Consider the following 24,677-nt stretch of genomic DNA (forward strand, 5'->3'; position numbering starts at 1 on the left):
GTAACTGTAACTGAATATCCATTAAATTTCAAGATACATTAACATAATAACATGACGAGGTAACAAACATGACGTTGCGAGCGCCATCTAGTTTAATCGCAAGGAGATTTTATTTTCATGAATGACGTCATACATTGTTTTTTATCTTCATGCATCACCCTTATTTCAGCGGAATAAAGAATATTTAATTGAAATGTGAAGAGAACTTTTGTGTTTGATAGTGAGATTTAATAATTTTTAAACCTAAGCAGGCCATCTATGAAGTGAAAGAAGTGAAAATATGTATTTACTGGGAAGTGAACCCACACTAGTTGTAGGATTATGATCGCCTAAATTTCTGTCTATTTAAGAATTATTTATTGTGGGTAGGTACGTTTAAATTACTTACCTTATTATATTATTTACCTTGCCGTGGTATAAAATATAAATGTCTTTATGAAGTGTTATTTATCACACACTTAAGATAAGAAGGTTTAAAAATATAAAATTATTATAAAAATATTCTTAATTAAATGATAAAATATGCTTCATTGCTATGTTTATCAGTATACCTACTTTTAAGTATTTTACTTACCTTGAGTTTATTACATTGTATTTGGACAAAAGCTATAAAGTAAATAATATTCCAAGTGTTATTCCAAGTTTTAAATAAATATACTTATTAATATATTAAGCCGTCGTGGCACAGAGGCAAGCGTGTGACTATAAGCGCGACGATTGCAGGTTCAATTCCTACTCGGAATATTGAAGTAATTACCTAATATTTTCCTTTTCTTGCCCTGATAACGAGGTAACGCGCAGTGTTAAGTTCCGCCACTTAAGATACATACTATTGCAGATACAGCGTGAAGCGTAAAAAAATTAAAAAATAATCTTTTTGACGGAAGCAGAGTTAAGCTCGCAATACCCAAGTCATATAACTGTGGTAACATGGCTGGCTGGTTACCATACTTTGACACCGCGTCTTATAAAAACAGAATAACTTTTGTATGTTCCGCTGGATCAATACCTCCCCCCTAAGTGGATTTTATAACTCACAATCAGGTTAATGAATAAGGAGGAGGAGTAGGTTGAGTAGGAAGGCAGACCCTGGTAATAGCCGGGATTAATGCCAGGAAGAAGAAGAAACAGAAGAATCAAGATAATAAAATAAAGACCTTACGTTATTTTGCGTATATTTACTATTGCGTTGGCGCTTACAAATATATAATTAAATATAATAAAATAATAAGACGCATTACTCTTTTTAGTTACAAATAAGTATAAATAAAGAAAAAGTATGCACGTAGAGCTATGATCTAGTTTCTGGGAGAAAGTCGTGACTAAATTTAATTACCTACCTATTTTCTCACAATTAAAATAAATTTAATTACCTACCTATAGGCATCTAGAATTTCCAGACTTGTAATTATATCGATATTATGGTGAGAAAGTGGCTATGTGCAATTATTTATATAATTTTTTTCTTCGCTCTGGCACTGAGGCAAAAAAGCACGGCGTTGAATTCCGCCACTCAACACAATGCTTCGAAAAATTTGGCGGAAAATGGGGAAAGGAGTGTTTTATCACACCTGGTGTCCTCTTTCCTCCTTCTTCTTCCACCTACCCTGATGTATGCGGGAAAAAGCGTAAATTGATTTTATTTTATTACTGTGATTAATAATGTAACATTGTATAAGTAGGTCTAGGTACTTAGGTACTACTTACTACCTGCTTATATGACACTTAATACGATTTAGTTGTCAGAAGGTTTATTATTAGTAGTTTATTATAAGTATACTTAGATAACATTTAATTTCACAAGCTTGAAATTTCAAGAATAGAATTAGAAGAAAAAATCAAATCAAATCACTTTCACGCTTCACGCTGTATCCCGCACACAGCAGGGTAGGCAGAGGGAACCTAGTGTTAAGACACTCCGTTCCCCACTTTCAGCCGAATTCTGCAGGCATTGCGTGTTGAGTGGCAGAACTCAACGCCGCGCGAATTAGAAGAAAAACCTACTTATAACTTACCTCCACGCTGTATCCTTAGCGGGCAGAGAGAATGGAGCGCGAATGCGGTCGGGATATTTGTTTAATTAATTAATTTCACTTGTTAAAATAACAAATTAAGCATTTAAAATATAAAAAATAAAACACAAAAGGAAGTAAAAATATTTTTTTTCTATATTTGTTCGTATTTCGGACGTTCTTACCAATACTTTTTAAATTAATAATAGGTCCGTATTTAATTTTATACACCTAGGTATATTAGTTTTTATTAAAATTCGGCGTTAAAATATCATTTACAGTTTTTTGTCAGAAGCTAACAGTTAACCATACTTAGTTACATATCTATGAGAACATTTTAATGTGAATTATCATTGTAATTTTATAACAAAAGTATAAAAATAATTTGCAGTCTTATAAAAACTAATAATTGTATTATAATAATAGAATTATAATTATTTATTACCTAATAGAAATGTAATTTTTATTTGATGAAACGGCTGAGCAAACTCAGGTGATATTTAGCGTGCAATTATCTTTTTTTACATTCACGCTGAGGAACCTGGGAATTTAGTGTTAAAACGTGATCCATAACGTGTTAAGTGCTGAACTGCGCTTTGCCGAAATGCAGTTCTACCAGAGTTGGAAGTAAAAATACTAAGCATTTCGTTATCCCGCGTGGGAATAGAACCCATAACGTCACGCTTACTGTCGCACGCTTGTGATCCAGCTCTACGACGGCGTGTAACAACTACAATTATAATTGTCTGTATTAAGATAAATTAATTGACATATGACCGATGACCGTTGGGGAAAGCGCGTTCTAGAGTGGAGACCATGCCTCGGCAAGCGTAATGTAGGGCGTCCTCCAGCTAGATGGAGTGACGATATTCGCAAAGTAGCGGGCAGCGGCTGGATGCGAAGAGCTGAAGATCGAGTTCAGTGGCGTGCCATTGGAGAGGCCTATGTCCAGCATTGGTCGAGGACAGGCTGATGATGATGATGATGAATTGACATATAGAGCTAATTTGCATTAAATTTAAATAGATGAATAGCATCGGCCAATAAGTATTAAACTCTGGTTTCAATTTTGGAGGCATTACGTATTAAGTGGCGGAATTCAACGCCGCGTATACGTATCCGCCATGTTCCTAAATAAATTAAGACGTTTGCTATTTATTCGTACCAACCTACCTACCTTCTGAAATTGATATAGTAACCACTGTAAGTAAAACATAACCGACCTTACCATACACAACTTTCATATTTAAAAAAAATACAGTCGAATTGATAACCTCCTTTTCTTTCAGAAGTCGGTTAAAATTCACTAGAAAGTCATATTTTTGATAAACCAAAGATAAGGAGACCTGTAAAAGCTACTTGAGTTCACGTTCACTGTATAATTCCCTCTCGTAGCGCATAAACAAACGTCTATCTGAACCAATAGGCTTTAAGCGCCATAAGCTTTTATAGCAAAAGCTATTTTATTCGCTTAAAATAGAATATTATTCAGAAATAAGTATATTTAAGAATAAATCGTTAGTTTGCAACGTCATGTTTTATTTTTGGCTGCGGTAGGCGGTGGCTCGGATGCACAGTTTTTTCTTCGTTTTTTTTCTTGTTTTTTCCACTCTGCTCTGCGTTAAGCGTGTTTCCGGCTATTGTGCAAGAATCGATTTAATAAGGCCTTTTGATCACCTTGTGGGAATTGAAATAACGTTTTATATTTGTATTATGTATGTAGATTGTATTTATTATAGGTAGGTAATAGTATTTTTCTAGTTTTGGTGGGTGCCATGATATTAAGCTTTTATTTTGGATAAAAATAAGGTAAAAAAACCTACCTACTCTTATACCTACCTACCTAATACTCATTCATTTATTTAGGTATTACGAATCATCCATCAATCAATCAATCAATAGCTAATAAGTTTGATTGAAAAGGAGATATTGGATATACTTACTTATGTAGGTAATTTACGAAAATATCTTTCTAAGAGTAACATTATCTTATTAAATAATTTTACTCGACGATAATTTTTATTTGTATTAGAACTTTAATTACCTGAATTTAAAACTCCCGGCGGCGTTAAGTTCCGCCACTCAACACGCAATGTCTCAAGAATTCACCGGAGAGTGAGATACGAAAGGGTATATCACATAATCAATTTTATTTAATTACAGTACCTAGGTAATATAAATATAAAATATTGCACTTCCGCTATAAAATAGTTTAAAAAAATATGTTTTTTTATACTTCTTAGATATTATTAAATTAAAAATATAATTATGATCTGTAAATGAATAACGGTTATTACTATATGAAGATAATTAGACATAAAAATCACATTGACTTATTTATTACAAACATAAATTCAATCATTGTAATTTGGTTTTTCGAGTTACTTAACTTAACGCAACGTTTTATTAAAAACATTTGTATTTATTATAATAATAAAGGTAAGTTTATTTTTTTAAAGTTTTTATGTCAGTGTAGGTGCCAACGGGAAGTGCATAAAAGTTGTCAAACTTAAATTTCTGGACAGAATTTATGCCTAATTTTGTATGAGTTGAACTACAATTATGAGTGTGTAATGACTTTTTTATCTAATAAATGTCTACTAATTTTCACTATTTGGGTTGTTCTCACTTCTTGCCAATTTTACTTTGCCTCATAAGTTTAGGTCGACTGGAAATAGGTACCTACCGAATTTCATACAAAAGGCAGTAAGAACGATGCGTAAGTGCTCCTAGAGACCGTGGTCTTGAATATATGACATTTATTTGAACTTGATACCTTCAAGCGATCTAGAGATAATCTTGACAGACAGACAACGTGATCTATAAAGAGTCCGTTGTTTCGTTTTGAGGAAAAATAAAACCACTTTTAAAAAACTACCAGTATCTAGAATAGTAATCATTATTAATACTTAAAAATATTACCTTAGATAAAAATTCGTAATGCTCGTATTATATGTATTTTTCTCCGTAAGATATAAAATACGTCGTTTGTCGTTGAGTTTAATCTGTTTCCTTTTTAATCCAATCTAATTTAAAATATAAATTATAAATATTCACGTCTTATAAAATTTATGTAGAATTCTCATTCTTAACTTAACCGAACCGGAAGTCACTAAAAAAACTTAGTGCTAAGAAACTCCGGTTTTTATACCGCAGCGTGGAAATGAAAATTATGCATGGCCCCAAGAGGGAATCAAACTCACAATTCATTGTATTTGCAATCAGTACGTATATATAGATATTAAAACCTGTATACTATACTTTAAAAGACAAATTAATAAAATATAATTTTTCATGAAATAGCATCAACTAACGCCATCTATTACAATATATGTGAACTAAACAGTTCCAATACAACGTCACAGTGACACTTGACAGGTGAAGGGCACATTGTGTGCGAGCGAGACAGAACAACAACATCATCGATCTGCTTTTACGCGCATGTCAGATATAGAATATATATATAGTTATGGAATCTGTATGTATGTTCATTTTATTCTATAAAAAATATAGAAAACTGCTAAAATAATTGGTATTTTGAATTGGAAATCTAAATGGTTATTCATGGTAAATTAATTGATTTTATAAGTTAATAAAGTAGCTTTATGTAGGTATAGAGATATTTTCATTTGTTAAAAATAGATTGCACTCTCACTGTAAGATAAATATAGCTTACGAGTTTTATTTATACTATAGAAGGAATTCGCGAACGTGACTCGATGTATTTAACTTTGTTCTAAACTATTGCTTTCTTTGTCTTACACAAACAATTATATATATCTGTTTCAAGCCGTTTCACTTCATCCCTAAATGTGGATTAAATTTTATTAAAATGTAAATTGAACTTTATATTTATCGTAGTAAGGCGTTTTTTTCTTTGAAGATACTCCCATGCGTGATATTTGATTTCATTTCTTAGTGTGAGTGTTTGATTAACACACACATACGCGTCATTAAAGAGGGTAACCACGCTTTTCAAGTTTATATAATTGGAAATCATATTTTTTATAAAAAAAAAAAACATTTGATAAGATCCTATAGTACCAACGATTATTATAATTAGCTATAATTATAAATTATAATTATCGTTGGTTCTATAATAAGCAAAAAATCTTCAGACCTAATAATTTTTTTAACACTAAGAACTAATATCTGATACTCTAGTCATGAATTATAAATAAGTATAAACTGAATTATTTTTTTCATTTATCATTTAATAAATGATATGTTCATTATTTTTGTTAAAACTTTGAAATTTTATACTAATATTTAATATTGAGTGAATTTTAAACCTATGGATGTTCTTTATGTGTTGCAATGGAATCGATTTTCCAGAATAGGTACCTACAGGGCACACAGAAGTCGCTTAAAAACACATCCGAGGATAGCATGAAACGCAAACAGTTTTGAAGATTACGTATATTTTTATTAAATTGATTTATATTTTAAATTAATTCTAATCTTTCTTATTTAAGTAAAAATAATAATGAAAAATGTATATGTAATTTTATAATTAAAATATACATCTAAACAACTATCACTCATAATTAAAATTTACATATAATATTAAAAGAATTTCATCCCAAAACATATCATGGAAAACGTACCACACAACCACCACCACAAGCCCCCACAGCTTCAATTAAACGCACACACCGACACCACCGACACACACACGCTCGTAAAAGCTCGTCGAGACAGATCCTTCCACACAGACGCACACTGCCACGCAATACTGGACCTTACAGTTTCGGCACCCCCTGTAACGTGCCCTACATTTACCGATCCGCGAAATAACCTCAAAAACTACAGAAATAACAGAAAAAAACCCAGTATCTATCAATAAATAAACTTATCAAATCATTTGTATGTATTTTCGAAGTGTTTCATAATAATTTCAGTGAGCTTTCAGTCATTCTCCTGTAGATCACTACAGGGAGTCCGTGCCACCAGAGTGGTAGTGGTAGTAATGTGGCGTGTCAAACTTATATTATTGTACGGTTATTTATGATACCGTACTGGAACTTAACGTGCCGTGAAAGCGACGTGACAAATGTGTTTCAACTGTGAACACCATTAGAGATGAGCGTGAGTCAAAATTTTTATATGTACCTATTATTTTTATATTTATTATTATTTTTGAATTTCTACCTTCATTTAAATATATTTCTTCTTATAAATTAAGTAATTATTGGGTAGACAGTATATTATAAAGCTTATTTTAATTTATATTTACACTTATAACTAAAAATATAAAGTTTTATTTTTTATTAAACTATAAAAATTATATTTCAATTTTAAATTAAACTATAGATAATAATAGTAAACTTGTATATCAGTGACTTTAAAGAAAGTTGGAAAGGAATAATTAAGCTTAATTATCTCTCAAAAGCTTTAATTGTAGTTAACGTACCAAATAAATACAATTAACTATAGTTATATTTCATAGTATTAATTATAATTATTAATCCCCTAATCTTATACCTATATCGATATGACAAATATGTCGGCGTAGGTTAATTTTGTGGCGATTATATAGAATGGTTTGATAGTTGATGTTATCTTATCAGTTAGTTCACGGCGGTTGATTGTCACACATGATAACAGTTAAATAAAACGTTTTACTCTTTCTAATACAGCTATTGATATTTTCTTAATATCTATAGTTAAAAAAATTTACTTTTAAGAGTGACAAAAAATATATAAGTTCGAGAATTATAAGCACAACTGTTGAGTTTAATTTTTATATTATTTATCTGTAATTAGAATCAAAACAAATATTAAGTATTTTAATTTTTTTGTCTGGTAGAGACGTATATATAATCAATATAGAGAAAACTACAGTTAAAATGACAATTAGCGTCGCGGTGGGAGGCAAGGGTTGGGCATGGCACCCGTTGCGTATACAATTACTTACTTGTCATTATAATACCGATAACATTATTGCTTATTATTTATTAAAAACAAAAATACTGCTTAAGTTATTAGTATAGTATAAACAACACTAATCTAAATAAGAATTATAAATATAGTCCTAATTCTATACCTAGAAGCATGATAATATTTGAAATATTTACATTTTTCTTCACAAGTTAATAGAAACAGCTTAGAAATTTCAAAAACAAGTGTTTTTTATTTGTGGAAAAAATCATTTTTCATACTGTGAAAATATTCTTCTATCGTCGTATCCATATAAAGCGCGGCGTTGAGTTCTGCCACTCAACACGCAATGCTTTCAGAATTTAGCGAAAAACAAGGAACGGAGTGCTTAAAAACTACGTTCCCTCTGCCTACCGTGCTGTGTGCGAGATACAGCTAAAACAGAACAAAATTACTTAGGCTTGACTAGCATACTAGGATGTCTCTGCTTGCTCTACGAAATGGAATAGGTATATACTCAAATTTAGAATATATTTATTAAAATATAATTATTATTTATGACAATAAAATTAATTACATTTTTGTGGAATAAAAGTAATTATATTTCTATTCGCCAATCATTTTGAAATCAGTAAATCGAATAAATAAAGTAAGTAAGTATATTGATATCGTGATCAAAAGCTAAGCTAGTCTTGTTTAGATCTAACAGGAAAAGGTTCAAACCCGTTCGTTGTAGCATTGACCCAATTTCTTACGAGATTTTATAGAAGTTTGTTATTATAGTTTTTTAACTTCACACTGTATCACTTAGTGTTAACGCACTTAGTTCTCACTGTACCGGCTATTTTTTCGAGACATTTCGTGTGCCGTGGCAGAACTCAACACCGCGCTTTGTCTTTTTACCAGAGCGAGGAAGTGACAGTCTGTAGAACTAAGTAACACTAGGTTCCCACTGCTTACTCTACTACATCGAAAAAATATGTAATAGTAGTAATTTAATTATAATAATATAAATAATTATATTAATCAATTTGAATATAGCCTAATTTAGAATTCTAAGTCTTTTAAATCGTTGAATTAGACAGTGTTAATTTTCTTTGCGTATTTCACAAAATTTTACGAGAAGAAATAATGGATGAAATCAAATTTGACTAATGCCAATTAAGTATGACAGGGGTCGTGTATGACGTAAATGTTAAATATTGTTAAATATATGTATGTATGTATGTATGTGTGTACGTACGTCTTTGTTCACTTCGCTCTCAATTATTTAATTTACTTTAAAAGGAAGCTTTTATTCCATTACGCATTTATTGATTTTTATATTTTTAGACTAAGTGTCTATCGCTTATATACGTATATACCTGAACTTTATTCAAGTTTGTGGCCTCTGTGGCGCAGTGGCGTAGCGTCTGACTGTAAATGCAACGGTTGTGGACTCGATTCGCACTTGGAGAAATTAATTATATTGATTTCTTTTTTGATAACAAGACAAAATCATTGGCGTTGTTTGGTTTATTTAAGTTTACAGAGATCATATATTAGTAATATTACGTTACGTCGATTTAAAGATAAATACCGATATACAGGATCCTAATATTACTTCGCGCTGTAATCCGCAGTAGTAGAGTCACTTCGTTCTCCACTTCTCACTCTATTTTCAAGAAATGACTTGAGAGTGATAAATGGAGAACACGAAATGGCGAGCGGAGGAATTCAACGTCGCGTTTTATCTTTTTAACTAAGTGGGGGAATGGAAACAATTCATTCCTCCGAATAGGAATCGACCCCACAGTCGTTGTGTTTACAGTTACTCACTGTGCTCTCATTATAGCAAACTTAACAAAAACACAACTCAAAGAAATTATAATATATACGTAAAGACAGATAAACAAAACAGTACTTATAGTAAAACAAAATAAATAAAATCTAAATAAGTTTAATTAGATGAGACGGGAGACGATCGCCACACCAGTTGAATGCTGATGACATTGACCCATATCCCTCAGCCTTACCCCTCCTTACTGTTGCTTCATGGTGTATTTATAGAATTTCATTAAAGGCATTTTGTATTTTTGAATTTTTGAAAGGGTAATATTTTAGGTAGGTTCTCTAATATACCAATTTAGTTTAAGATTTGCAGTTAGAATGAGATTAATATGAGAATTAATTATTATTATTTATTTATTATTTTTGCTCAATTTATTATTCATTTATTTCTAGATTTTATTAGTGATAGTTAGTTTTGAAGTGGTATTATGATTTGGCCATAGCTTTGTGTGCAAAAAGATAAGAAAGATATTTTATTTTTTATATGATATATTATAGCAGAAATCGTAGGATTTTTGTGGAGGTTTGTAAATATTACTTTTTATTAGAAATAAGTGTGTTAACTTAAAGCCAAGTCATTTTATTCTCCGCTTTTGTTTTGAGTAGCGGAACCTAATACCACAATTACAAGAGCAGCTATATAATTTCTTTGAGTTATCACTCCGCTAATTAATTCCCGCGTTTAGGATCGAACCCACTGCTGTTTAAATTAGAGTCACACCCTTTTAGTACTGCACCACGACGCTTTCTAAATTTATTTCACGTTTCATATAAAGTATAATTTTGATTACTCTCCAAAATAACAAATTTCACAATATACCTAAATGCCAGTAATTATGAAAACCTTAAAAGTAGGTGTATCTTATTTATTGATTTTTTATTCAAAGCAGATACCACATTCTTGACTCGCTCAGTACGGAACAACGTTATCTACGTTGACATTCTTCGAATATACGATAGATGGCGTAAATAAATATATTTATTAATACAAATACTTTCGATAAAAAATATATCATAATTTATAATTGTCAAAGTAGTTACCAGTTATAATTTTATAGACCGAATTTCTAAAGTACTTAGTTATATATTTATATTTTTTTTTTAGCTTCATTTTCAAGGAACCCGGGAACCTAATATTAATACACTTCGTTCCCGATAAGATACTTCCATTTCGAATTCTGTAGGTATTGCAATATTATTAATATGTTATAAGTTTTATAAATACTCGAACTTACATCAATTTAATCCATGAAAAGCTTTTACAGAAAAGGTTAACATAAAATAAGCGTGTTGAAAGCTTTTAGGCAGCTTTTATGTATTTAAAACGATATGTTTGTTATTTTATTATTACACTAGATTTTTTTGAGGAAATGAGTGCCTACGCAATAATCATGGGTTCATTCTCAGCCGAGAGTAAGAATGTGTACGTTACTTTGGTTTTCTTAACGAAGAACGAATTGAAGTTCAGTTCCTCCACTCAATCAATATTAACTAAGGAATAGCAGTCTATTCTCAAATTTGGGCATAAAAGAACATAATATATTTTCGAGGCCAGTCCTGACGCAGGTGCACAAGGTGTGGCTGTACTACCGACTGGTCGTGGGTTTGATCCCCACTCGAGGAGATGAAATATTTATTTAAATTTATATTTCCATTTCTTCGCTCTGGTGGCGAGGCAAAGCGCGGCGTTGAGTTCTGCCACTCAACACGCAATACCTCCAGAATTCGGCGGAAAGTTGAGAATGGAGTGTCTTAACATTAGGTTCCCTCTGCCTACCCTGATGTGTCCAGAGCATATATTTTATACTGAGTTGAAAGTACTTAATTATTTTTGCTTACTATTTCACGCTATATCCCGCACTCAGATAACTATATATTCTATTTATATATAATCAGCTAATTTTAAAACCCTCAGTGGCATTTAGAGTAATTTATTACAAAATCATTTAATTAGACTATTCGTGGACCCTTCCCACGTGTTTCCCGTTTCATTAGGTCAAACGCCCACTCACTGCGACTTGTCTTACAATCTCGTTACTTTCCCAAAGGCTTGTGCATTTTTATTCTTTGTAACTTTCCGTACATTGGTAAAAGTAATATCTTTTTATGTATTTAGAAGATATATTCCTATAATATAATATAAATTAGGCACCATATATAAAAATTGCCATAAGTGTTTTTTTTATAAGCATATCTTCACGCTGAATCCCGCACATAGCAGGGTAGGCAGAGGGAACCTACTAATATATAATGTTTCCCTCTATAATGTAATAAAATATAATTTACTCAAAAACATATAATATTAACCATAAAGGAAATAAAACTTACAACCTAGCACAATTATTAAACATATCTACAGTACTCAGTCGACGATGGTGTTTTAAAAGTTTTAAAATCCCATAAATAACTAAATGAATTCAAGCCAAGTTTTTTCATTGGCTTAACAAATATAACGCAACCGCAACTAAATAGCTCCCATTAGTACAAAATTAAAATAGGGTATAGACACCACAAAAGGTTTTTATTGAGCAATTTTTTTGCCTTCATTGAGAAAGTTACTTAGTTAAATGGAACAGAAGGCAGCTTGTAAAAAGATAATAAATCTTCTTAATTGTGAATTATTTGTTTCTCATTTTAGTACTAAAGCGTTAAGGTAACTAGTGGCGCAGAAGCACAAGTGTGCGACTGTAGACGCGACAGGTCGTAGGTTCGATTTCCAATCTAGGAAATTGAGGTCCACTCAACACCCAATTCCTCTAGAAATTGGCGAAAGGAAGAAATGAAAATGTCTTATTGAGAACGAAACATCATAGCACTGGGTTCCCCGGTTCCTTTTGTGTGCAGAATATAGCGTGATGCAAAAAAATGGTATATTTGTGAAAAAGAATATGATAATAACTCTTTGAATTTCACAGTGTAGCTATTTTAAATAGAAAGAGAGTGGTGGTGAGCTCCTCCTGACCGTTTTATAGGGTACGTATAGACGTACCCTATAAAACGAAAATAGCTTCAAAAATAGTTCAAATAAGCTTATTTAAATAGCTTTTAGCTTAGCTTAGCTTTTTAAACGACACAAAGTATTAAAATTAATTTTATTCACTTTATGTAGTGTATGTAGAATAATATAATGTTGATATACCTATATTACTTACTTTTTCCCATGTTGAATACCAATAAATAAACTGTTATTTGGCTGAATAAAATTTAAGCAAAAAAATAAGTATCCATGAATTATTAAGAAGTAACATTTAAATTTTTCTATAATAATTCCATATGTTTATTTTCTGTTGTTTTTCTTTTTTATTTCATGCATGTCAAGTTAGCCTGTAAGTGGGGTATACAATTAATGTCGTACTCGCGTAAGATTTTTTTTGTTTTTAGTGTTTGAATTATTATTGTATACAACGTTGGCTTCCTATTAAATAAAATAAAAAATAAATTAAATAAAATAAAATGTTGAAAACATTTTTTCCTTCTATATTATACTCGTACATACGACTTATCAGAAGCCTACTTAATATAACGACAACTCCATGGATGGGGTAGTAGCCGCCTAACCGCTACTAATGACGCTATAAAGGAGGATAATAATAGATTTGTTTGTTTTCATACAGTGTGAACGATATTTATAAATATTTTTTGCCGCCAGTTAGTAAGTAAGGTTAAATATATCATTTATTTTTACGTATTTCTTGAAAAATATAATAAATATACCTATAAACAAATGCGCAATATCCCTATCAGCATTCACTGCCTCACAGCAAAAAAATATTAAAAAAGTAATTTATTATATTTATTAATATGAAATAAGTATCCGTATCCGCCAAATAATAACCGCACGGCAATTTTGTCTGGAAATTGGGAAATTGATCAAGGTACAGCGAAACAAGCCAATAAATTGGCACAAACCCTGATATACCTATATATTTACGTTATCTTACATATATGTAGGCTATGTATGCTTACATTAATGAATATCTCTTAAGGTTAAAAAATTCTTTAAAAAGCTCTTAGAAATTAGACTAGTATAAACATGTAGTTTTTTCTTTTATATGATAGAACTAATAAATTATTATTATTAATCTGTAGGTACTTAAACAATAAGCAAACATTTGTCTTATTTAAAAAATCAAAGTATTCTCAGATGTCGACTTTACAGATTCGATTCCCACTCGAAGGAATCAATTCATTTTCATTTTCTTCGCTCTAATAACAAGATCACGGCGTTGAGTTCCTCGAAAATTGAGCAAAAAGTTGGGAAAAAACACGTTAAAATATTAAAAAAAAACTATAATCCCATACCCATACATAATAACTACAGGATTACACAAACCACGTGTCAAACACACCACGGTCGTTTAATCCGTTTGATTATATGTCAAAGTCTATTGTCATATAATCTATTTGGCGTGTCAAACAAGAACAATGACTGGATGTCAGAATATCATATATATTATATACAATATATGCTGCAAGTGATATTAGATTATTAACAGCTATTGCATTTACTTGGTTTACTATGTGTTTATATATTACTAGCGGCCCGCCCGCGGCTTCGAACTGAACTATGTTATTATTAATTTCCGTCTCCATGAGTACCTACGTCCTATAAGTGACGTCCATGCAAAATTTGAGACTCCTAGCATTTGTAGTAACGAAGTTTCATACAAACTTTCAACCCCAAAAAACAGTCCCTTAGAAGTCGAATATTGCAAGTTCCCGTCTTAGCGAGCTCCTACGTCCTATAAGTAACTCCTATGCAAAATTTGAGATTCCTAGCACATGTAGTTTCTGAGATTTCGTGATGAGTGAGTGACCCTTCGATTTTATATATATAGATTATTGATATTAACAGGTAAGAAGGTATACCCATAAGCAGCAGTCATAGTTTACCTTGACTGGAGGGCTTAAGGATAAGTGAATAAGAGGCAGGGGTTCAAATTTTTTTTCAGCTTCACACTGTATTCCACACATATAGCACAGAAAGAACTTTGTGTCATTTATAAAATATATGATCGTCGTTCAAGTTAGGAAATAGTAGTAAAAAAGCTTAATCCACTAAATAATATAAATATAGCCTAAAAAATATAAAAACCTTTCATAGTTATTTTATGAACATTATTTACGTTAATTTATTCCATTGTTCTTAATTTTATATCAAAAATACTGCTTCGTAACAATCTAAACAAAAGCTCTTTTATAAATTACGACATGCTTCAAAATATGAAGCTCTGAAGAGATTAAACAAGAGATACTGTGTTAATATTTATTCTTTTAAACAACTCCTTATCTTAGTAATTTACAAAAAGGTATTCAAATATTGAAATTCTTATAAAAATATAGTTAAATTTGAAATAATTATTCTTTTTCAATGTTCCTTATAATAAAAACAAAAGAAAATATTAAGCTTCTAATTTTTCTCTGTTTTGAAATTAATTTATATAAATTAAATCAGTTTACGCCTTCATATTTTTCATCTTTTTTCCTATGTATTTTAATCACAAAGTGAAAGTCCCGTATTTCACTAATATTGATCGACTCGCCCCCCTTAACGCCTCGTGAGGTCAAACCCTCCGTCTCTAATAGTAGAGACAGAGGGATTGACCTCACCCGTAGATTTAAGCATCTACCTACGTATTTATATAATATATTATTTATTTTTTGTAATAACTAAGAGCATTCATCTATTTATTAAGCACGTTAAATCATTCTTTATTATTATTTTTCTAGCACATAGGTACAGACGACAGCATGAGCGACGACGTATTTGAAGAGGATACCCTCCGGGCGCCCGCCCAGCGCGGCACGCCGTCACCAACCGGCTACAGGGACTATCGTCCTGAATCACCAATTCGTACGGCTATTGATGATGATGTACCTATACATAAGGTAATTTATTAAAAAAAATCAGTTTCACGCTGTATCCCGCACACAGCAGGGTAGACAGAGGGTACCTAGTGTAAAGACACTCCGTTCTCCACTTCCTGCAGAATTTTCGAAGAGTCTTCTTCTTCCTGGCATTAATCCCGGCTATTACCAGGGTCTGCCTTCCTACTTAACCTACTCCACTTTGCACGATCTTTTGCGTCCTCGGTGGTTAGACCATTGGCTCTCATGTCCTGCATCACGACATCCAACCAACGCTTCCTTGGGCGTCCGGGAGGTCGCGCCCCAGGGACTGGTATAGCAAGGCACTTGCGTCCGACATAGTTCTTAGGCCGGCGCGTAACGTGGCCAAACCATTTCAAGCGACGCTCTTGGAGCTTATCCGCTACGTCACGGACCCCAAGACTACCTCGAATGAATGTGTTGCGTATGCGGTCAGACCGCGTTACGCCGCACATCCACCTCAGCATCTTCATTTCCGTGACGTGAAGCTCCTGAGTGTGCCGAGATAGTGCTGGCCAACATTCGCTGCCGTATAAAAGAACCGGTCGGACGATGCTCTTGTATATCAGCCCCTTGAGCTTGGGCGGTATTCTGCGGTCGCAGACCACACCAGTGACCTCCCGCCATTTGGCCCAGGCAGCGCTTATCCGGCCATGGACATCGTGGTCGATGCCTCCAGACTCGTGCATGACAGATCCAAGGTACCTGAACTTCTCCGACTTAACGGCTGGCTCAGGACCTATAAGGATGGTGCTCGAGTCCCGGCTCCCGCAGACCATGTACTCTGTCTTCGACACATTTAGTTTAAGACCGCCGTTCTCAAGCGTACCCTTCCAGAGGTTCACTTTACGCTCCAGCGTCAGTCGGTTCTCGGCAATGAGTGCTATGTCGTCGGCATACATCATCAGCCATGGAGGCTGGTCCTGATGTGAGCCGAGACAGTATCGAGCACTACATTGAATAAGAACGGACTAAGAGCCGAGCCCTGGTGAACCCCCACTGTAATCGGGAAGGGTCTAGTGTCGCCAACAGCAGTCCTAACCATAGAAGCGGAATCGTGGTACATGCCCCTGATAATCTCAATATAGCAGAATTTTCGAAGAGTAGCAAAACTAAACGTCGCTTCTTATGCTTTAATACGAGAGTAAAGAAATGAAAATGTTAATAATTAATAATTTATTTCAATGAGTAGGAATCGAAACCATAACCATCGCGTTACGGTGACACGTTAGTGTCTCTCAGCCACAACGGGTTCTTAGAACTTAATATTTTTTTTTATTAATGTAGAAATATCGATTATTATGTACATTTATGTATTTTGTATATTATTATGCACGTACATTTACACTCAAGAAAAGTTACTTCTTGTCAAATAATTATAATAAATAAGTAGGTAAGTTACCTTAGTTACTTACCTTACCTTCAGTGGCGGACTAAGGGGGGGGCGGCAGGGGCGGTCCGCCCCGGGCCTCGGGTCCTGGGGGGCCTCCAAATGGTACAAATTCCCTTGATGAAATCCTAAAAAAGCCTTTGAAAAAACGCATAGTATCTACTTAAGAGGAAGTTTAAGGTTGAAGGGGGCCTCCAATAAACAAATAAGTACAAGAATTAGTGCAGCCTGTACCGGTAGTTTGCATGTGGTGGAACCACAGTTCGTAGTTTTTTACTTCAAGTTCCTAGGGCCTTCAGACCGACGTCATTTTATAAAAGTTTGCGTACTCACTAACCTGAAAGTGGGGCCCTTCCAGAAGCAAAATAAAGATACATCTCTGTCTGGGAGGATGATTGAGCCATCAGATCGGTTTGGGTACTTATAAGGGGTCTTAAAATAGTCCATAAATAATATATGTAAAATTATAGCGTACCTTTTCAAAGTGGTTTTGGAAGTCAAATGGCAGTTGGCAAATAGCAAATTGGGTCCCACTCAACTCAAATTAACTACTTATTGACCAGACGGTGTCATATGGGCAAAGTAACTAACTGTAAAATAATTCCAGGTGAAAGCCTGACGGCCCAACATCGTCTTCTTCTGGACTTTAACGTCACCCCGAAGAAAAAAGTAGCTGAATGGACCGACGTAGACTGACTTCCTAGCAGAGTTGACGGCTGATATATAAAAGCATACCTGTTATTTTATACGGCAGAGAATGCTGCCCAGCACTATCTCGGCACATTCAGGAGCTTCACGTCACGGAAATGAAGATGGTAAGGTGGATGTACGACGTAACACGGTATGACCGCAATCATTCGAGGTAGTCTTGGAGTCCGTTACGTAGCGGATAAACTTCAAGAGCGTCACCTGAGATAATTTGGCCACGTTACGCGGATGCAAGTGCCATGCTATATCAGCCCCTGGAGTGAGACCTATCGAACGCCGAAGGAAGCGCTAGTTGGATGTTGTGATGTAGGACATGAGAGCCGATGGACTCACCATCGAGGCACTTAAGATTGTGCAAAATGAAGTAGGTTGAGTAGGAAGGCAGACCCTGGAAATAGCTGGGATTAATGCCAATAAGAAGAAGAAGTATACGTAAAGGGTTTGGTTACAATAATTTTTTTTTACATTTTTCTCAAAAACATATTTAAATACGAGCGTTTTTACTGTAACGTAGGTGAGCGTGTACCTTAAATTGGCGCTATCTTTGAAAGGGCCTCACTTTCAAGTTAGTAAGTACGCATACACTCTTACCTACTTATTAGATTATTAATCTTCAAAATTTCAGCTTTACTAAAATGACGTAGGTCTGGGGGCCCTGGGATCTCAGTCTATTTTATTTCCTACGCGGAACTAATATTATTATAGCGTGTGAACTAGCTCATGATGATAAATTATTATCTATATTGGAACTAAGCTTATGAATTGAGAATGATCAGGTTTTACATCTAGATATCAGTGCTCGTACCATTCTTATTTTGGTTTTGATACAAATTCCTCTTTTCTTCCATACGTTATTTAGACGGATCATAGCTTCTTTTGTTATCCCAATTCGTCGTTTATTTTCAAGATGTAAACTAGATAAGTATACACACTAATTTGTACATAAAAATTTTTTAGAAAGGGGGGGGGGGGAGTGCTTTGGGGGCCTCATTCAACGACACCGCCCCGGGCCTCCGACGGGGTTAGTCCGCCACTGCTTACCTTACTTACCTTAGTTAGTTACTTCAGTAAACACGGCTTGAACTATTCAAGTATTGACATTATTGAGACGACGAGATTGTTCTGAATAGTTTTCTAAGAGCCTATTGAGAAAAGCTTTTGAATAGTAGTTTAGATTTTCAATGGTTTCATTCATATTTTAATATTATAATTGCTTTTTTTTGTGCTATATAAATATATATTTTTTAATTAAGTGTTGTATCGAAAATCGAATTAATATTTGTAAATTATTTTAGCCTTTAAGAAAAAATGCTTAACTTAAACCATTTCTAAGATGTTGTTATATAAATATCGGTTTTTCCTTGTGGACACCAAGTAGTTTGTTAAATATGTTTACTAACCTTTAGATTGATTCTATTTTTATTTCAATATGTAAATAGTAAGTATATATTAGCTGAAGGAGATTAAGGTTGAGAGTGCTTATGAGTAGATTCCACAAATATTTGTTATTTGCTGTATTATATTAAATTTTAATATTTAAGTATCTATTTTAATGGGCAGAAACATGAAAACTAAGAAAATTCTCTTTTCACTAGATTCTATCAGTGAAGCTGTTATCAAATTAATAATCATGAAATACTGCATTTTGAGTTTTTTTTTGACTTCCATCATACAATAAGTAATATTTTAAAAAAAGTGGTAGAAAGTGGTGGGGTAAAAAATGTATTCACACTAGATTCCCTTTGCCTACTCTTCTATCTATCCCATATAGCAGAGTAAAAAAAGAACTTAAAAATATTTTAATCAATTTGCTATTTCCTCTTAGACCATACTTCTGGGAGACAGCGGTGTTGGCAAGACTTCACTCCTGGTGCAGTTCGAAACCGGCAAGTTTCAAGCTGGCAACTTCTCTGCTACTGTCGGTATCGGATTTACGGTAAGTTTATTTCACATACCTACCGCTCATTTGGTGCAACAAAGACGTATTTGTACATTTTGGAGAAATCACAAGAAGAAATATATGTGTTTAAAATATTTAACTTGAGGTTTTTAATGTAATTACGTCATTGATACTCCAAAAGTGCGATTTAATTAAAGAAAGTATATTTTCTCATTTCTATTATAAGCAAAAGAATGCCATTACTAAAATAAACAGTCACAATTCATTGTGAATTTTTGATAAATTATATTTATGTATTTTGTAAATTTTTATATTTTTAAGTATTGTCTTTGTGTGATATTCTATATTTTTCATATTGAATAAGACAATAAAACTGATATTCAATACTTTTCAATTCAACTGTTCAACAAAACTGATATTTTAAGACGTTTTTATGTGTCTCTACTTCTACTACTAAAAAAAATTTAACAAAAGTAACTACAATATTTTTTTCAATTTAATTTCTAACACACTAGTATTACACTTACAGCATAGAAAATCACTGTATTTTCCTTTTATTTACAACATGTAGAGACATTGTACTATATTGTGTGAGATTGGAATTGCTGCACTTTGTTTAACTGGACCGGGAAAGCTCTTGCGATACAAATATACCTAAACCTAAGATTTGAGTGTCACAAAATATCTTACATTGTTTAAAGCTAGTCACAACAGACTATCGTTAACTATCTATTTATTATTGTATTTTTTTTAAATAGGTACTTACCTACGTATAGTTGATATAATTATGTGACCATAGTGGTCAGCAGTGGTACATCGTTGGTTTTAAGTTTGATTATTGTATTTGTATATTTGATTATTGTATTATTGTAATTATTGTATATCCCAATAATTTTGATTTTTATATATTTTTTAATTTTAACTTTTATATATTTTTTTTATATCATCTATAAAAAAATTGATCGCTTAAATGTGTGGGGAAAGTTGTTATAATACAGTCAATTTCCACTAGATTAGATGTAGGCAAAGCTACTTTAAAATACAATAGGTAGTTAAAAATCAATATCCTAATTGAATTAAGTAGAAACAACTACTACTAGAACTATTCGTAAATAATATTTAATATTTAATTAGTCGAGTACCGCCAATCGACATAATAATTCTATTTAAAAAAATATAGGCTATAGGCTATCAACTATGTAGGCATATTTCACACATGTCAGTGCTTTAGCTTTAAAATCTAGAGTGTCGCTCAAACGGAACACAAGACAGCAAGTAATATCCGTAAATACTCCATGCAGTTGATTTTTCCAATATATCTAATGGACAACACATTTACTTAAAAGTTTTCATCAGATTTACAGTTTATCTATCTAGTATTATTTGTATTTTATTTACATTCAGTTAATACTTTTTTTTTGTAATTTAATTATCGTTATTTATAGAAAATTATAAATGTGCTTTCAATTTTTTTTCAACGTTGTTAATTGTAATTTGTTAAAAGTAAAACATTTTATCTCTTCTTTTCTATTTCATCTTGTATTGCGTAAGTATCTAGTTGTATCGACACATTCTCCGCTTTCTACTTAAAACGGTGGAAGTCACGTCGCTCTCACCAGAATAAAGAAATTAGAATAATTAATTTCCTCCCCCAAGCCGGGATCGGGCCAACTACCACCGCATTTATAGAAAGACGATATACCACTACGCCATGATAGCTACTTTATTATGAATTATCTAATCTTATATACCTAGGTATATTACATTGTTAGTAATTCTGATTATCATATCAAAGAAACCTTATATCTATAAGTAATTTGGTAGAAAATGTCCTATTTCCATTAACATTAAATAGTCGCGTATGCTGTCAGAAGTTAATAGGATTATTTTATGATCTTATTTTATTATTATAGAAGAAGAAGCTCTCAAGTTCCCTTTATATGCTTGAGTACGGTTTCTTTTATGCTTATGTGAACTAAAATATTGCGTTAAGGTCATTCGTGGGACACGGTGATGCATCCAGAACATCCAGAATTCGGCAGAAAGTGGGGAACGGCGTATCTTAACACCAGGTTCCCTCTGCCTACCCTGCTGTGTGTGGGATACAGCGTGAAGTTAAAAAAATGTATTGTAAATATTGTTTACTAATAATTGTGTCGTCTACAATTGGACACGATAGTTATTACTTGTAGATCACACTCTTATTCGGAAGAATATTAAAAACATTTTCTATCCATATATCCAGTCTGGTTAGAACAATGTCATTAGGCAAACGCACTTAACAGAACTTCACGCTCAAATAATGTCCAATATAAGTATATTCTAGGAAAGTAATCAATGCAGATCTTTTGCTAGTTTTATCTGGAGAACTTACCTATTATATATCTACATATATAAGCATATACATATATTATTATCTACAAAACTAGGCAATTGACTTTTATAATTTTCCTTACGATTATTTAAGTGGGTGGTGGAGTTATAGGTACCCCATCCACAGGAGTGGAAGCAACCAATTAAAAAAATATTTTATAAAAATTTATGTTGAGCATTATATCTAATTTCTAATAAACAAAAACAAGTAAAGTTTGTTGAAAGCTCACAGCGTTTTCCTTTGCAGATACCTACTGCTTGTTAAAAAAATAAAATTCTATGAAATGTCTCTTAGTTTCATTTAAAACTCTGTGCATATTTTCTAAAAATATATAAAATATATTATGTTTAATATTTTCAAGTACTCATTTCGTATTAATTACATTTACAAATATTTTTTCTTATATAAAAACAATGCAGTAAAATCTTGTTTTTCCATTTCCGTTTCACGTTTCAAGTAAGAAAACATACACAAACATACATACACACATAAATATAGAACTATAGGCACTTATACGTGACAGTTGGAAGTTCATCGAGCTTGGCTGCCTTATTTCCGGATTACCAAAAAGACTCCAACCCCTACTAACCCCCTTCGTACTGCGATCAATTCTACTTCAAGTATCGCATTCGCTAGGTCTGTTTCACCCGTTCAATTCAATTTGCTCGAAGTTTGCTCACCGGGCCATGTTATTTACGCATATTTTATTAAAGATTTTGCCGGATTGAAATTTACCCTACCGAAAACTTGGTTTCGTTTATATAAACCGAAGATTCTTCAGTTTTTAGACCTACTCTTTAATCCCTGAATCTAATTAATAACATCTGAATAAATAAATAAAAATATTTCCATTTTTTCGCTCTGGTGTCGAGGCAAAGCGCGGCGTTGAGTTCTGCCACTCAACACGCAACTCCATAATTCGGCAGAAAGTGGGGAACGGAGTGTTTTAACACTAGGTTTCCTCTGCCTACCCCACTGTGCGCGGGATACAGTGTGAAGCCGATTTTTTTTCCGAATAAATAAAAAAAACATTATAAAAATGATTTAATTATATGCCTGTATAGTTAAAAATTATTGTTAAATAAGAAGTAATAAAATGAGATATGAAATGATTATAAATTTGCTTTACACTATATATTTCAGAAATTAAAATAAAAAAGAATTTCCTAGACCTAATCCAACATAATAAAAGGAATGGATTTAAACTATTAAATATATATGTCGGAATTTGTAGTACTGAGGTGGTTCCGGAACGCCAGCGCCATCTGTTGGCGCTCGACAGAGTTAGTGTTATGCACTGGTATGATGGAAGGGGCGAGTCGAGGCGTGGCCGACGGACGTCGACTCACTTTGTGTTTGGCGGTCGGCCGGTGCAGACGACACTGAAACTGTCCCGCGTTCCGTGTTGTGTATCTACTTACTGGGATAGCGGTAGCTGCTTTCTTGTGTATTGATTACGGTGTTGTAATTAATTCGTAATATCACAAATTGTGTTTACTCATGCCAACATTATCCACTGAAGCCCACAGTAGATCGGGTACTCAAAAACTATGTGCGAGAGAGATCCACCCAACTCCGACATCAGAAGTGCGATCGGTGTTGGCACAGAGAACAATGGAGATAACTACTGGCGTGCTATGTTCGAAGCCCTGTATACACCGAGGCTAATTCAGGGAGGTATATGTGGTTACCCACTTATGATCCTGACAAAGAACACGGACAGACACGGACGCGAGATCGTGGGGCGCAACGGCTGACTTGTGCTTTTCACAAAAATCGAGTGGCGGTCAACTCTAGTTTGTTATAACATTGAAGTGTTTCACTGCGGGAAAACTGGCCATAAGCAAGTGGAATGCAGAAGCAAGCCTATCGATGCGACGTGATGAACACCTGTAACTTCAACGTCGAATCAAGCGGTGTAGCAGCTGGCAGCGAGGCCTTTAGTGTGCTTCTGCGTGGCAAACCGGGTCATATCGCCATCTAGTGTACGAGCGAAGGCGGCGGCGGGCCAAGCGATGGCAGCGGGGACGGCGCAGCGAGCAGTGAGCGGTGTGTGGACGAAGCGGCGTGTGGACGTATGCAGTGTCAAACCTCCAAAGGGTAGGGTACAGGACAAAGGTGAATTAATTTGTTTCGTTTACGATTCTCGTGCTGAATTCTCGTTAGTTGAAAGTTTTTCTGTTAAATTTAGTGGTCGATGGTTTAGTAATGTTGTTACTAAGACCGGTAGTCAAACACGAGTATACAGTACCGATTAAATTCTGTGTTGTGTAGTATTAACGATTGCCCTCTTGAGATATTGTTGTCGCGAGATTTTAAGTCAGGGTTTTACTGTAAACATAACTGTGACTGACATTTTGTTAGACGGGAATATCTGTGTAAATTCAGTAAATAGCGAAAGTGTGAGTGAGTTGACTTTGACTGACATCTCGGCTGATATTATTGGTAGTGACATATTGAAACTTTTAGAAACCTTAGGTCGATATTCAGAATTTTACATAGTTGGTTTTCCAACGACTCTAGTATTGGTTCGAATGTTCAAATTGGTTCGAATCGCACAGTACAGCGGCGACCATATAGAATGTCGGCGGATGAACGTGGCATTAAACGCGACAGAGTTAAAGAACGGTTACACGTGAATATCATTAGGTTGAGCTGTTCTCCTTTCGAAACTCCAGCTTTTTTAGTAAAGAA

General features: G+C 33.5%; 1 protein-coding gene across 1 annotated transcript in view; it reads left to right on the top strand.

The window, feature by feature from the left end:
* Positions 1 to 6,745: 6,745 nt before the first annotated feature.
* Positions 6,746 to 24,677, top strand: part of Rab26 (RAS oncogene family member Rab26) — a 68,448-nt gene continuing 50,516 nt past the window's right edge. The window contains exons 1-3 of the mRNA XM_085205369.1: positions 6,746 to 7,100; positions 15,453 to 15,611; positions 19,535 to 19,645. Coding sequence (XP_085061495.1) covers positions 7,095 to 7,100; positions 15,453 to 15,611; positions 19,535 to 19,645 — 276 coding nt within the window. The 5' untranslated portion in view covers positions 6,746 to 7,094. The remainder of the gene's footprint in view (positions 7,101 to 15,452; positions 15,612 to 19,534; positions 19,646 to 24,677) is intronic.

The sequence above is a fragment of the Heliconius melpomene genome, chromosome 20 (assembly GCF_056956725.1).
Source record: "Heliconius melpomene rosina isolate 202511_hmr_F chromosome 20, ASM5695672v1, whole genome shotgun sequence".
NCBI classification, from domain to species: domain Eukaryota; kingdom Metazoa; phylum Arthropoda; class Insecta; order Lepidoptera; family Nymphalidae; genus Heliconius; species Heliconius melpomene.